This window comes from Phoenix dactylifera, unplaced genomic scaffold (assembly GCF_009389715.1).
Source record: "Phoenix dactylifera cultivar Barhee BC4 unplaced genomic scaffold, palm_55x_up_171113_PBpolish2nd_filt_p 000089F, whole genome shotgun sequence".
NCBI lineage: Eukaryota > Viridiplantae > Streptophyta > Magnoliopsida > Arecales > Arecaceae > Phoenix > Phoenix dactylifera.
This window is the reverse complement of record NW_024067678.1, coordinates 237453-252486: the sequence shown is the minus strand read 5'-3', so window position 1 is coordinate 252486 and position 15034 is coordinate 237453. Positions and strand designations below refer to the sequence as shown.

The following is a 15034-nucleotide window of genomic DNA, read 5'->3' as shown; positions in this document are numbered from 1 at the left end:
ATGGTCACATCGATTAGTGTAGGAAGACGTTCCTATACTACCGGCTTAGGTTCGAACCTATGAGGTTACACGCATAGAAGTTTTCTGATTGATCAAGATGGCTGATAGATGATTGAGAATCATTCAGGGATAATTTGGTAAATTCGATTAGCAAATTATCCTATAAAATAATTAAAGTAATTATTGAAGGATTAATTAGTAATTAGATTACTAATAAACTCAATTTGATTCAGTAATTGGACTAAGGATAAGCCAAATTGAATTAGATTCAATTCTAAGCTCAATCAGGGTTTTTGATCTGATTGGATTAGGTCTGAATCAAGAGGACTTAGGTTGACCAAATTAAATTAGATTAAATTTGTGCTTAATTAGGGATTGAACTAATTGGATTAGGTTCAACCCAAGGTAATTGGACCATCCTAATTGTTAGAATTTAATTTAATTAAATGGGTTTGATCTGAAACTGTTCGGATCTTGAAATCCACATGTCACATATCCATGCATGGCGCCATAAATTAATTTTTAATATGAATAAAAATTAATTTAATTTATTTAATGGCACCATGGGACATGTGGCACACATCAGGGACCTCCTTCATCATCAGATGGGGCGAAATGGAGAGATAAATTCATGAAAAAAATTGGATAAGATCAAATTCTCTCTCTTCATGGCATATGCCATCCTTATCTTTATCTCACTTCTAATTAAGTTTGAATTTCGAATTTAAACGCCACAAAATCACCACATAACTCTCTAATCTGGTTGTGGGCATGGAAATTCGAAATTGAAAGAGGAAAGTGAAGACATGATGAATGGTTTAGATTAGATCGAGCTTCATCATGTGATGGCGCATGAACTTGAATTTTGAATTCAAAATTCAAAGCCCCACAAAATCCTCCCTAAATATGGGATGGTTGGCATGAAGTTAGAGGGGATAGCAACCTTAAAAGGACCTCCATTAGCTGGTGGTCGAATTCAAGGAAAAAAGAAAGAAAAATAGAAGGAAAAAAAGGGAAGAAGCCTAATGCATAAAAAGAAAAATCAGCCTTCCACTCACCATTAGTTCATCTACTAAGTTCATGTTGCCATAGCTGTTAGGGATTCCTGATAAGAGTCTTTAGATCATATCTAAGTCCTCTTCAATCCCTCGAAACCTTTCCTCCAAGTTCTTCCAAGAAGGCGGATCAAAAGTTGATAGCGTTGGGAAAATCAAATTTCAGCCTCAAGAAATTCTGCGCAAGCTAGCACTTCTGCCGGATTGGATCTCTCTAGGAACTTCGCGTGTACTTCTCACAGAGGCCATTCTTATGCATGGCTGCGAAGTCAAGGATCAGATCCACAAGTTTCATCCATCATAAAAGGTATTAATCCCACATCAATCTTTTATTTTGGTATCAGGGTCTAGGTCTGATTCTCCGAGGTTTTATCCTCCTTTGGGGCTCCTCACGGAGTTATCTCCAGAATCCATTCGATGGATATTCGAAGTTTAATCGGAATAGAGTGTTTAACTTTTAGATCTGATAGTGAATCATGCATAAAGTTTTAGCATAATTGTTTAAACGATTCCGGTATAATCCTATATGTTCTTACGGTGTTGATTTCTAGATTTGATCTTATAAGCATACACGAATTAAATTATTTGATTCGATTTTTTCGCTGCGTTTTTGAAACTTAAAAAAAACTACGTATGGCTTGATCCCTCTTATGAAGGAGTACGTAGGCAATCCGATCAGGTTCAACTGTTGTTTTAAAAAAAAAAAAATTCAGCATGCTTAACATTGAAAAACCTAGGATTCACTTTCAGTAGGGCATGACTTGTTGCTATCTAATGAGTTGGGTGCTTTTGATGGAATTGCTAAGTTATTGTCGGTCTTTTGGAAGCTTTTGGCCACTTACAAAGGTTGGATGACTTTAGTAGGGATCCTGTGCGGCTAGGGGCTCAGTTGGCTACTCAATTCAACTGAGAACTGCATAGGTTCCACAGATCTAAACTAACAATATGGGTCATCATCACTCTAGTCCACTTTAGGATCAATGTTGACTTCCTCTGCTTGCTTGTGGGAACAGGCACTGGGATGAGCTAGCATTAATTAATAAAGAACTAACGATATGCTGCTTATCGTGGAAACACTTGTTTATTCCATACATGCCGATTTGGAATTATCTCGAGATACATGCAAGGCTTCCAAACTACAATTTAGAAGCACTTATCCAATCCTGGTAGCGTCTGAGAGGTTTCTGCAAGTATCAATACTAACACGGAACCAAAGAAGGTTGGCTAACCATGGTTTTGGAATCACAAGAAGAAAGCCTAAGCTGCTTTGCTATCAATTCTGGCATGCTAAATCAAGTTACACCAACAAAGCAGGTTGAAGCTAAATTTAGGATTGCAGGTGCTGGATGTGAGGACGACCACCAAGTGATAATCGAGGGGTGTGCGCTACCAATATTCGTAAGACCCTTAGAAAGCCTAAATTCATCCCACCCAGGAGAATATGGTTATAAGTTGCATAACTGTTTAGACTTGATGGAATCTTCCATTGGAAACCTAAATTAAAGCCACTGTTGGTAAATTTCAGGAAAAAAGTTGTTTGATTGGTGTATTCGATCACAACTCTAAACATCCAATGAAATACTAAGGATAATACAAAAAGGAAAAGAAGATCCATATGAATGATGAAGTTGAGGATCAGGACGATCAATAATTATACCTTATTGCCGAAGATCGTCACCAATTTCCAGAATCTATCGAGGATCTTTAACGGTTACTCATGACCTGTCGGAATCCATCTACTTACTCATTGCCGAGCAATCCCCAAAATCCGCTTGAATGCATGCATAATCGGCGATGAAGAGTGCGAGAGCGTGCACACCATGAAATAATGCTTTCACTCATTGTCAAACTATAATTTAGATTTTAGTGCACTCAATATTTGCATGCGCCTTCTCCATCTATAAATTACACATTCAATTGGTTCTTGTAACCCAAGATTTGCCTCTATTAGGTAAGCGGCCACTCTTATGGATCTCCACATGCCCTAGATGTAACTCGAACTATTCTACAGGTGCGTCAATCCTAAAAGGGGTTTTTTTTTGCTCGTAGCAACCCTAAGAGGCTATTTAGAATGCTGCAACTCAACCTGTCTGTAAGTATGGCCCACCTCCAACGTTTGGAGGACCACAAAACTCGATCACCACCGTAGATCGAGCCATGGGTCATCGCAGCTCAAGACTTGTTTCCCTGTTGCCCGTCCCACAACCAAAATAACCACGAGACAAGAAGCAGGGCTCCATTACCGGCCTATACCTCCAACCCTCCCCCATCCATGTCCCTCTCGCCTCTTCAACTACAACCCTACTCCCTCCTCTCCTCTATCAACGGTCATGGCCTCCTCCACCTCCTCCTCTGCAACACCTTCCTATTCTCTCCTTTCTCCTCTCCTCCTTCGCCCTCCCCCCTCAACCTCTTCCCTCATCCCTCCTAATCCTCTCCTCTGCCTGGCCACCTACTTCACTGCTCTTCCCTCTCCTCTCCTTCCGCCTCCCCTCAACCCTCGGCCACTCTCCCTACCCCTCCTTCCCATTTTCCTCAGCCCCCTACTTCCTGCCCTTCCCCCAGTATCTCAGCCGGCCATGTACATCTCCGCGTCTCTACTGCTCACACCCATCTACCTGCCTAGAGGTTCTTGCAACTCAATTTCATGCAACTTAAACAGTAGGCAACTTTTTTCTCTGTTGATATTACAGCCAGCTGCCTAAGATTGGAAAGCAGCTCTCCCCAGGTTACAGCCACAGATTCATGAGACTTGACAGCAATTAGCATGGAAAAAACACGATGAACAAACCAACCATGTTGCAGTAAAATAGAATACAAGTCAATCTCATGAACTATTGCAACCAAAAGAAAAAACAAATCTCTAAATTTAGATATAGGAATCCACCAAAAAGAGCCAATTCAGAAGTGGGTAGTTTACTAAATTTGCAGTCACTAGTCACTCCTGAGATGCGCTCTTGGACTTTGGTAAGGATTTGCAAAATGATGAAAAGCCCTCCATAATGTCACAAGGGAGAGGGAGCGTGAAGGGAGGAAGAACACCTTGTGGCCCTCCAATGCTCCCTTTATCTGCAGAGAAAGGGAAGGCCAATGCAGGTTGCTGCTTATTGAGGCCTTCAATGATGCATGAGAATGCTCCAAAAGTGAGGCAACTTTGAAGTAGAGCTTGTGGTGCACCTGGGAAAGAAAAAGGATACTGGACTAGTAATAGAAGTACATAGGTATGGAGTCATCGATGATAAGTGGAAGCAAATAGATTAAATCACCAAGTTAATATCGACAGTAAACCTGCAAGAACACCAAACATGCAACATAGGACTTTACACTGCTATCAGTCCTCCCACTATACAACAGATCAAATAGCTTGTAGCAATTTGTCTTATTTAGGATATGTCCTCTTTGGGGAGAAAATCTTCATCCTTTTTTTCAGAAAGGAGAAAATCTTCATTTTTAAACGGAAAATGGTGTGATCAACTGATCATCGACTTCATCCACTCGTACAGCACAAAATGAATAGAGCCAGTGCAAAAGCCTAGAAGCTAAATTAACATGATTTGCATCATGCAGCACAGTTCTTTTAATTATTCTCATACTCATCCTTAAAAATGTTCTGCAGCTACATATGACAGCAATACCATAAACTCAAGGAAAACTATTTCTATAACTACAATCTAGTTTTGTATTTCCCTACAGATTTCTAAAGAAGCTTGCTTAGTAAATTTGAAAGAAAGATGATGAAAGGTTAGATTAACTCATTTACAAGGAATCCCAGGGTTAATATTAAGTTAGAATTGATAAAAAAAAAATATTAGCTATGAGAGGAGCTTTATAAGGCCACAAAGGCTGCAAAGAACAAAATTACTTGTTCTGTTCTCTCTTTTATATTTTCTCTCTCCTTAATGAGTTGCATTGTTTGCAATTACAACCTTCAGTTAATAGAAATACAAGGTTACCTTCAGAAATTCCATGCTTGTATCATTGAGTTTGATATTATCTGTTATAATGCATTTCAAGTAGGAAGAGTTACTTTACATTAGGAATTGAAATTAGTTCTTTGTTTTGTAATCATCAGTCACCTCCACATGATCTTAACTTAAATATGCAAGTAACATATAATGTCTGGGTTTGCACTATCTGTGAATATCATACAACCCCCTTCGGATCAAAGGAGAGCTGAACCGAGCCGGCCGACCCGGTCTCCGACGGGGTCGGTTCGGCAATAGAAAACGGTTCTGGCCCCCTAGGGGCCGAAACTTGATTGGAACCGGACGGAATTGGCCAGAATCAGATGGAACCGGACGGTTCCGTCTGGTTCGACTCGTTAACAACCCGTACCAGACGCCGACCGGTATGAGTCTCGGTACCGGTTTGGCCAACCTTGCTTCAGATGTCTACTAGATTACAAGAACAGCAGTCACATTATTATTAACCCATGCAACAACAGGCTCCTTTTCAAAAAGGTACCAATGTATGCCAAATATCATGATTGTCACTCAGATCAACAAGCTTTACGCAATCCACAATGAAAATGAAGACCTATCAAGGAATCAATCATCAGACAAGTAGAAGAACTTCACATCTGTTTTGTCGTGACTCATTTTGTTTTCTGTTGATAAGGAAAGCCAAGCCTGAGTAGTTAGAACTTTATTCAAATTGAAATACTAGAATCAAGAACTACAAGGGACAACCGATCAGTAGGAAAATTATCATGCCACAAAGTTGTCAAAGTGGATGCAAGTCCAAATTTGGACAGCTAGTCTGCCAGAGAGTTGCCTTCTCAATAGACATGTGAACTCCCTAAGAATGGTAAGAGAAAAATCTTCACTTTAACACCCAGTCAATCACTGCCAATAAATCCCCTACGACCCTTAGGTCTACTCCACCATGCTCAATGAATAATATTTTACGCCCTGCCAATGTGTCCATGGGTCTGCTGCACAAACAGAATTTGAAGTGCATCCAGAAGCCCCTGCAAGGATAATCTGACCACCATGGTGCCTGAGAATAAAGACAGCTCCACTAATATCAAGCATTTCTGTCATATGCACCAACAAAATTGAGTTTGAGAAATGCAGGCTGTGGGATAACCCATTAAAAATTAATTAATTTAGGATTGGCCAACTGCCAAAGATGCCCCACATAGCAAGATTACTCAGCTCCACTTATTCTCCATTCTTCATGCTAAAACACAACATTTCAGGCTAGGTATCTATATGATGTAATTTCTCTCAAAGCCTTGCCAGCATGCAGCCATTAACAACCCCCCTAAGCATATTTCAATTCATAGTTTTTCCTAATACCCCAAAGTTCTGTTTTGATTAGACTACTATGAAGGATCTTACCTACCAAAGCTTCTTTCCATAATTTGACCTATTCCTGTCTCATCACTCATCAATGCAGTTTAGAAGATATATACATCAGGTTTCTTTTAGCAGTGTTTGCATCCATGACAAACATAAAATAATGGGTACTCTGAAAGAGTTCTCTCCCCAGAACTACTTCCCAAATTCAATCTACTCCATCATACATAAAATCTAATATTCAATGCCTTCTATATAACACTTCAATATGTTTTCCTTTCATAGAACCAAATAAATTATCCCACATAGTACTTTATCACAAGTTTTCTAGGAAAAGGTTGCACTGAATCAGGTTGATTTAACATAAGGCTGGGACAGCCTTGACTAACATGTACCTGCTTGATCATACTTAGTATTTAATTTGTCTTGCCAGAAATCATTGTTGCACGGCAAATACGAAACAGAAAGAATATTAAGCCACAACTGACCCATCCAACCCAGTCACCAATCCAAACACTAAGCATCCATCAAGCCATTTAATTGGCACAAAGTCTTCACTACATCCTTGACCACCTCATGACTATATTAATCATAATAAAGGGTGTCAGTATCAATGTCTTCCCCACACATTGCTAGTACATGAATTAGCTAATCAATCATTACACATCAGATCCAAAAAAATTTAGCGGTCAGACCCCTCTTTTGAACGAAATAGAAAAACGACTGCAGCCTCCGCCTGCTACCCAGTTGTCCGTCGGTCCTCCGCCAGCCTCCCTCCCTCTCCCTCTCTCCCTCCCCCGCTTGCTCTCTTTTTTCCTCTCTTTCTTTCTCCTTCTCCGCCTCCAGCAACGGTTTCGTTTCCATTGCCGGAACCATCCTAGTGAGCTGCCGGGACGGCATGGAATGGCCGAAACCGCCCAGTTTGAGATGATTCCGCCGATCCTACCTAACAACTATTGGTCCCATAACTAAGACATATCCCTCCATATGCCTGCATTTTATCATGTTGGGTTGAGATTCGCCACTTTTACCTCGAAGAGAACCATGCCTATCTACTTTTTTTACTAACATTTCCTCCTATATGCACAAAGATATGATTCTTAAAATATCTTGCACCTTACTTTTGCCAAACCTGCATGGAACCTACGATTGTAGTACGTACTGATATCATATTCAGCTAACCTGTAAAATAATGTTTTAACTGTAAAGTTTCAATATTAGCACCTTACTGCCAATACTACATAGCAACCACAAGCAACTAGAACTCAAAGAATAGAGTGGCAACCTAAGCAATAATATAACAAACAGAATGAACGGTAAAAAATACTCCCCGTGAAAGACTGGAAAGCACAGGTGGAATAAGGAGGAAGTGCGGAATTTGTTTAGGAGGGTGGAGGAAGTTGAAACATCATTACTAGGGTGCAGGCCTGAGAGGATAGTGGTGGAGGACTTTCTAAGGAGGATCATGGGGAGCTCAAGGAGCTTTTGGCTATGCATCATTCTCTACTCAGGCAGCAGAAGGTGTTCTGAAGGCAGAAGTCGAGGGTTCAGTGAATCCGTGAGGGGGACCGCAATACGAGATTTTTCCATCAGTCGACTATCATCCGGAGACAACAGAACAGGATTCGCAGGATTAGGGATGGTAGTGGGCAGGAGTCAGAGGACATGGAGGTTGTCAAGAGGCCTCTAGAGCAGTTTTTTCATGCTAGGTAGACTGAGTTAGGGGGCATGGATGGCGGTGGCGGTGTTTGGGGGCCGGTCCCAGAGGCGCAAATCACTGAGGAGGAGAATGTTGAGCTGATCAGACCAGTGTCGGATATGGAGATTCAGGAAGCCCTCTAGTCCCTGAGTGAGGACAAAGCCCCAGGCCCGGATGGTTTCCCCCCAGTCTTTTTCAGGAGGTACTGGCAAATTGTTAGACAGGAGGTTCTAGAGGCTATCCAGCAGTTCTTTGCTTTGGCGTCGATGCCTGAGGAGTGGAGGCGGACCTTTATCACATTGATCCCAAAGAGACAGGACCCAGTTGAGCCGGGCCACTTCCGACCTATTAGCTTGCGCACAACCATGCATAAAGTGGTGGCTAAAGTGTTGGTTCAGAGGTTGAGAGGTATCCTGCCCAGGATCATTTGCCCTGAGCAGGGAGCTTTTGTTGGGGGTCATTCGATCTCTGATAACATTCTCTGTGCTCATGAGTTTATGACTAACTTGCAGAGAGCTCCCCGTTGTAGGAGTTTGATGCGGATCAAACTGGATATGGAGTAGGCATATGACAGGATGAGGTGGGACTTTGTTAGGCAGTCCTTGGAGATATTTAGCTTCCACTCACAGTGGATCAGGTGGATTCAGGGTTGCATCCTATCACCATCCTTTGTATTATTGATAAATGGATCCCCACCTTGGGGTCCCGATTACGGGTCGGCACTTGCGGCGGGGGTAGTGCATATCTATGGAAGCAAGCATCAGATGTAGGGTGGAGAGTTGGCAAGTGAGTACCTTGTCAATGATGGGTAGAGTTACTCTGCTAAGGTCAGTTTTGAGTTTCATTCCTGTTTATTTACTATCCAATGCACTGGTACCTATTTTTGTGCTCCACGACTTGGAGAGGATGTTTAGGAGCTTCATTTGGGGGCGCCGTGGGGATAGAGGGGGCGTTCACCTACTGGCTGGGGAGGTCATTTGTCAGCCAACCAGTTAGGGTGGGCTGAGAATCTACTCTCTACTCGAGCGCAGGGAGATACTAGCCACTAGGCATGCGGTTAGATTTCTTCAGGAGCCGGAGAGTCTCTGGGCGTCTCTTCTAAGGGCGAAGTATGGGGACCCTACCACCTCGGTCACTTTCCGAGCTGGACGTGGGTCCTCTTTTATCTGGAGAGAGATATGTGCTCGTGCCCCGGGGTGTTGCCGATGATCCGATGAGAGATTGGGAATGGTCGGATCATCAGCATTCTGGAGGATAGGTGGCTATCGGAGGGCCCATTGCAAGACTGGCCTACATTGATGGACCATGGATGGTTGGAGGGTCGCACAGTGAGTGCTTTGTTTTTCCAAGGGGAGCAGAGATAGGATGCAGATATTGTTAGGCGGGTGTTTGGTGAGCAGCTCGCAGAGCATGTGCTAACTTTATCGATTCCGGTGGGGTTAGCAGCGGATAGGAGGATATGGAGTCTGTCCGGGCGGACGACAGTGAGTTCCCGCGACAGCGCGGATGAGAGGAGCGGTGGCCCGACATTTTGATGGCAGCTGGATCTGGAGACTACGTGTTCATCCACGCGTTGCACTGTTCCTGTGGAAGGTAGCATGGGGCGTCTACCCACTAGGAGTGTCCTGGCGCGGTGGGGAGTGCGGATAGCTGCAGATTGTGGAGTATGTCTGGAGGTGGAGTCCATCTATCATGTGCTAGTCGAGTGCCCGCAGGCCAGTCAAATTTGGATGTGTGTGGGGCTCTCCTATGATCCGGGGCAGAGGTGGTCGTCCATTATTGAGTTCCTGCGCTTTCTGGAGGTCCCGGGGTCAGGACCTGGGGTGGAGAGAGGGATTCGTGTTGCCTACCTGGCCTACCACTGCTGGTTGGACAGAAATGCACGAGTCTTTGAGAGTCGCAGTTCGCCCCCGTGGGCGGTGGTGGCCAAGGCACTACTGCATGCAGAGGAGTTCTTTAGTTCTGCGGTGAGTTCACCTATCAGGTTGGCTAGGGACATCTGGCGTACCCCTTCTGCTCTTGCAGCGTCCAGATATGTTTTCGTATCCTGGGTGGCCCCACCCCCTGGCTTCCTGAAAATGAACTTCGACAGCAGTATGGTTGCTGATGGGAGAGGCGGAGGTGTTGGCTTCGTCATTCGAGATCATGATTCCAGACTAGTGGCGACGGAAGGCCAGCGGATCTTCGATTCGTCGATGGTGTGTGCTGAGCTCCGAGCCGCCTGGAAGGGCATATCCTTTGCGAGACGGACACTTGGTGTAGACCAGATCATCCTTGAGGGCGACTCGGCCACTGTGATTGACTGGATCAGGGGTCGAGGTCGTGCAGGTGAGGGCAGACCGCTGCTTCTGGACATTCGCAGACTCCTGCAGGCATGTGGCACCCATCAGGCTATACACGTCTACAGGGAAGCGAACTGTGCAGCTGATTGGGTCGCTTCCTATGCGGCTCACCATTCTGGAGGCTTTGTTTGGAGGGAGGGCGACATAATGCCGCAGTCTTTTTCTGTTTTGTTGTTTTCGGATTCTGTTAGCCGTATCCACACCCATAGGGTGTGAGCCGCCGTTGTACGAAAAAAAAAAGACTGGAAAGCACAAACAATTCATGGATGTGACAAATAGCTCTTCCCGATAAAAGTAGCATTTGCAACCATCAGACGATGCATGCCACATGCACTATTAGGTTCAAGATGGAGATGGATACAAGTACCTAACATAAAGAAAAATCAACATGGAAAAAAAGGCTTTAGGCATTTAAATTTGTATCTAAATGGTTTGAAGAGAATTAACTACCTGGAAAGCTCAAAGCAAGGCCAGTGCAACAACCTGCTACACCTGCATTGATAACTGCAAGCACCACCACATTTCTATTAGGAAAAGAAAACTCGTTTAATCAATAAATGCTCAAAAATTTAAATGATATTGATAAATACCATCATCCTTCCCTCGCAGTCTCTTCAAGAAGCAGACTACAAGACTGTGAACTCCAGACAAAACAGCAAATGTCTAACACATGATAGAGGAAAAATAGAACACATCAGGTTTAACATGTGGCTGCCGAAACTGCCAATCAAAGGAAAGCACCAGAAATTAAAAGATATCAATAATATGTTGCAAAACCTTTGCAGAAGACCCTGCATCTGCGAAAGATCCTTTAAAACCTTTCTTTTTAAACAAGCCTGAACCTGAAAATGTATCCACGTTACCAATCTATGGGTGAAAATATGATAGTTTAAATTATAAACTGAAGCTTAAAGGAGTTCAGGTTTTGAAAGGATCAAAAGTTCAAACAGCAGCAGTTGATAGTGCTTTTTTTCCTTTGTTTCCTAGAAATATAGTGAGTAGCACTAGTTATGGAAGAAATAACCAGTAGAAGTGAAATTCAAACCTCTCCTACCCCAAGAAGAGAAGAGAAATAAATCATCATCAGATCAATTATATGACATAGAACAAGCAAATATTTTGGAATTTGGTTGGCATTCCCATATGGAAGCAAGGAGGCACAGGAAGAAAGCATGAGAAGACCAATATATAAGTCATGAGGGAAGATAATGATTATGATGTAGCTGGAGAAAAAAAAAATAACAACAAAGATTCACTAAAACAAAGTGTAATTAATTTAACACAGACATTTATTTTCTAATTTGTGCAACGCCAATAATAACACGTATCAAATCTTAGATTATTGTGAATGGAATATAAAATTACAAATTCATTAGATGTTTGTCATATGGTAATATGGGCATCCGATATAGAAATTTCAGGAAGGCTGGTGCTAGATAATTGGTTCCAAAATCTTGCTTGACATTCTTCAAGAGCTTCTCACCTCTCTTCTTATTTCATCCTTCACTATTATTTTTCTCCTTTATTTAATTATTTCATTTCCAATTTCATGGTAGAAGCAACAGCATCTATAACCTTATTCAAAATAAACCTAATATTTTGGAACTCAAGAAACTTCATGAACCTTCTCCACCCCTGAGTTGCTATTTGTTCAAATTTTCCTTAATAACAATATATATATATATATATATATATATAAAGGTTCATTCCTTCACTCCATGAACTTAATTTAAATGTTAGGTAGCCATACCTAAGTAATCACAAGGCTGCATGTATTGAAATTCAAAAGAAATCTCAAAACTAAAACAGATGCCATCTACTACCATTCAGTTTCACTTTTCTTTCGATATAAGCTTCATAATTCCTTTATAACAGAACAATGTTTGACTCCTTTTCAAACTAACCAATATATCAAACCTCTACCAAATTCTCCCTTAAATTGAAGCGCACACACAACAAACAAGATAAGTAACAACGTTCAACTTCACATCCAACAAAAGACATTTTCAATTCAGCTCCAACATAATCAGCAAAGCAAAAGCTAGGAATTCTATAGAGATCTTTTAGCTCTAAATCCACCAGAAGGAAGTCTACCATAATCAAAAAAATAAAGAAGCCAAAAGGACTTAGAGAAGATCTCTATAGACTTTCAATGTCCAATAACATCTATCATCAGGGGTGGAAATTAATGATTGGTGAATTTGATCCAACTTGGACAAGAGTTATTTAGTTCTCTAAGGGCATGCACAAGATAAGTTCCAATGTCATTCCCTCCTAGTCATATAGCATCCTGCAATGGTCCATCATCTTAAGAAAAACAAGAAAAATGTATAAATAAGAAATGCCCGCAGGGGGGGGGGGGGGGGGGGGGGCAACCACCAACATTTCCCAAGATCTCACCTTCTCCATGCTCTGTATAGGCATTCTAAGTTCAACCACTAATAGATCACCACCCAAATTCCACTCCAGTTGTTCAGCCTTACAACCCATCCTAAGGAAAATTCTCAAGATTTTTTAAAACTTGCTAGCAACTCCCATTGGGTTGCAAAAAATAGACAAATAATATACATTCATTTGAGGATAGGGGCATCATGGTCCAGTAAAGCCCACATTAGACCATCTTTGTAGAACAAATCAAGTGAGTGCTCTTAGCAAATGATAAAATAGCGAACCTTTATTGCAAAAAAAAAAAAAAAAAAGAAAAAAAAAGAGAGAAAAAAAAATTTCCCAAGACATCCCCTCAACTATGTTCCTAACAACAATCACCATAAGCATAAAACTATTGCCCAGTGTCCCATTCAAAGCATCCTAAGAACAGCTAAATCTCCTAACTATCAAAACATGATTTCCATAAGCGGAACCCATTTTTACATATCATCCTCATATATATATATACATATATGTATATATATACATATATATATATATATACATATATATATATATAAATATACATATATATATATATATATACATATACATATATATATATATACATATATATATATATATCTAATAAGAATATACGAGGACATGTAAGGATTTCTAGTTATTCATATTTTCTATTATATAGAATTTTCGAGCATGAAACAAAAGGCATCCTTGTATCCTGTAGAAAACATATCAGAGACATCTCTACCATCAACAGAAGAAATCATCCACTTTAAATACAATGGTGGATCTTCAATCCACTAAAAAGAAGTCTTCCCTTATAAGATCAAAGGTTAACATATTATCCAATTCTCTAGGCAAACTTTCATTAAATTTATTATTTTAGAAACATCGAAGAGATCTGATACACCACAACACTGACCTGACTCGCAAAGACAGCAAAATAATTCCGCTCCTTTCCCAGCCATCAAGGAATTTATTAGATGTCAAAATTTACCAAGAACCCTGATTTTCTTGAGTGCCATTATTTTTTTCCCCATATACTACTATAAACAACTAGAAATCGACACTAGCATACGAAGAGTAAATCCCATCTATACTGCCATAAGAGAGAGAGGAGGAGGAACAAACCGAAACCAAAGATGGAGCCCAAGAAAGCCCCAGCAGCGGAATCTCCCGCGAACCTAATGAGGCAGACGAGAGGAGGAGTTGTAGGGTTGTTTGTATTAGGGTTCTTCCTTCCCACGTCGAGAGTTTTGCTAATATTGCTGCTAGGGTTTACGTCTCCATCGCTGTAACTCTCTTCCCCGTCCGTATCGATTTCAGGGTTTGTTGAGTGCCATTCTTTTTTTCCCCATATACTACTATAAACAACTAGAAATCGACACTAGCATACGAAGAGTAAATCCCATCTATACTGCCATAAGAGAGAGAGGAGGAGGAACAAACCGAAACCAAAGATGGAGCCCAAGAAAGCCCCAGCAGCGGAATCTCCCGCGAACCTAATGAGGCAGACAAGAGGAGGAGTTGTAGGGTTGTTTGTATTAGGGTTCTTCCTTCCCACGTCGAGAGTTTTGCTAATACTGCTGCTAGGGTTTACGTCTCCATCGCTGTAGCTCTCTTCCCCGTCCGTATCGATTTCAGGGTTTGAAGAGGCCGCCATCGCCATGTCCGCCGAGCTTCTTCCCTCTTCCTACCCCTTCCCGCGGCAGCAAATACTTTCGTGCTCGCCGTCGCGCGAGCAATACCCCTTGCCCTACGCGATGATGCTATGCGCTTTTAGAGGCATCTATTAAACCGTTCCAGGGACCAGCTCGAGACCTAGATCTGTACGGTTGTGCGTGGAACGGTTCCGGACGAGCCCTTCGCGTGATGGGCATCAAAATGAAACGGCAGTTTGCTCTTTCATTTCGTGGTGAAATGGTTCGGACTAAAGTTTGGGCCTGGTTTGATAGAGAACTTGGGTGCCCAACCAATCAAATATACTGTAGTTCATCGATTTGTATCAACACGGAACACACCGATGTAACACAGTTGTAATATAAGTCATCATTGCATCACGATTATACCATAGGAGTCAGAATGGGTGGGGCTTTTAAAACTCAATGTTAGGCGCACACTTCTAGGCTTGCTCCATGGCAGGCTTTACTTATCAAATCAGAGACTTTATGGTGAGCTTTAGTTAGCCGGCCCTTTGTATGAGCTATAGCTGATTTCGAAACACATCAATTATTATCATTACTAAGA

At 41.8% G+C, this 15034-nt stretch overlaps 1 protein-coding gene across 1 annotated transcript; it reads right to left on the bottom strand.

The window, feature by feature from the left end:
- Nucleotides 1–3716: 3716 nt before the first annotated feature.
- LOC120104729 (chloroplastic import inner membrane translocase subunit TIM22-2-like) lies at nucleotides 3717–14656 on the bottom strand. The gene is given in 6 exon segments (XM_039116356.1): nucleotides 3717–4131; nucleotides 4133–4232; nucleotides 10847–10900; nucleotides 10987–11059; nucleotides 11174–11238; nucleotides 14237–14656. Coding segments are annotated over 6 exon segments (654 nt in total). The 5' UTR covers nucleotides 14457–14656; the 3' UTR covers nucleotides 3717–3989.
- Nucleotides 14657–15034: the final 378 nt, after the last annotated feature.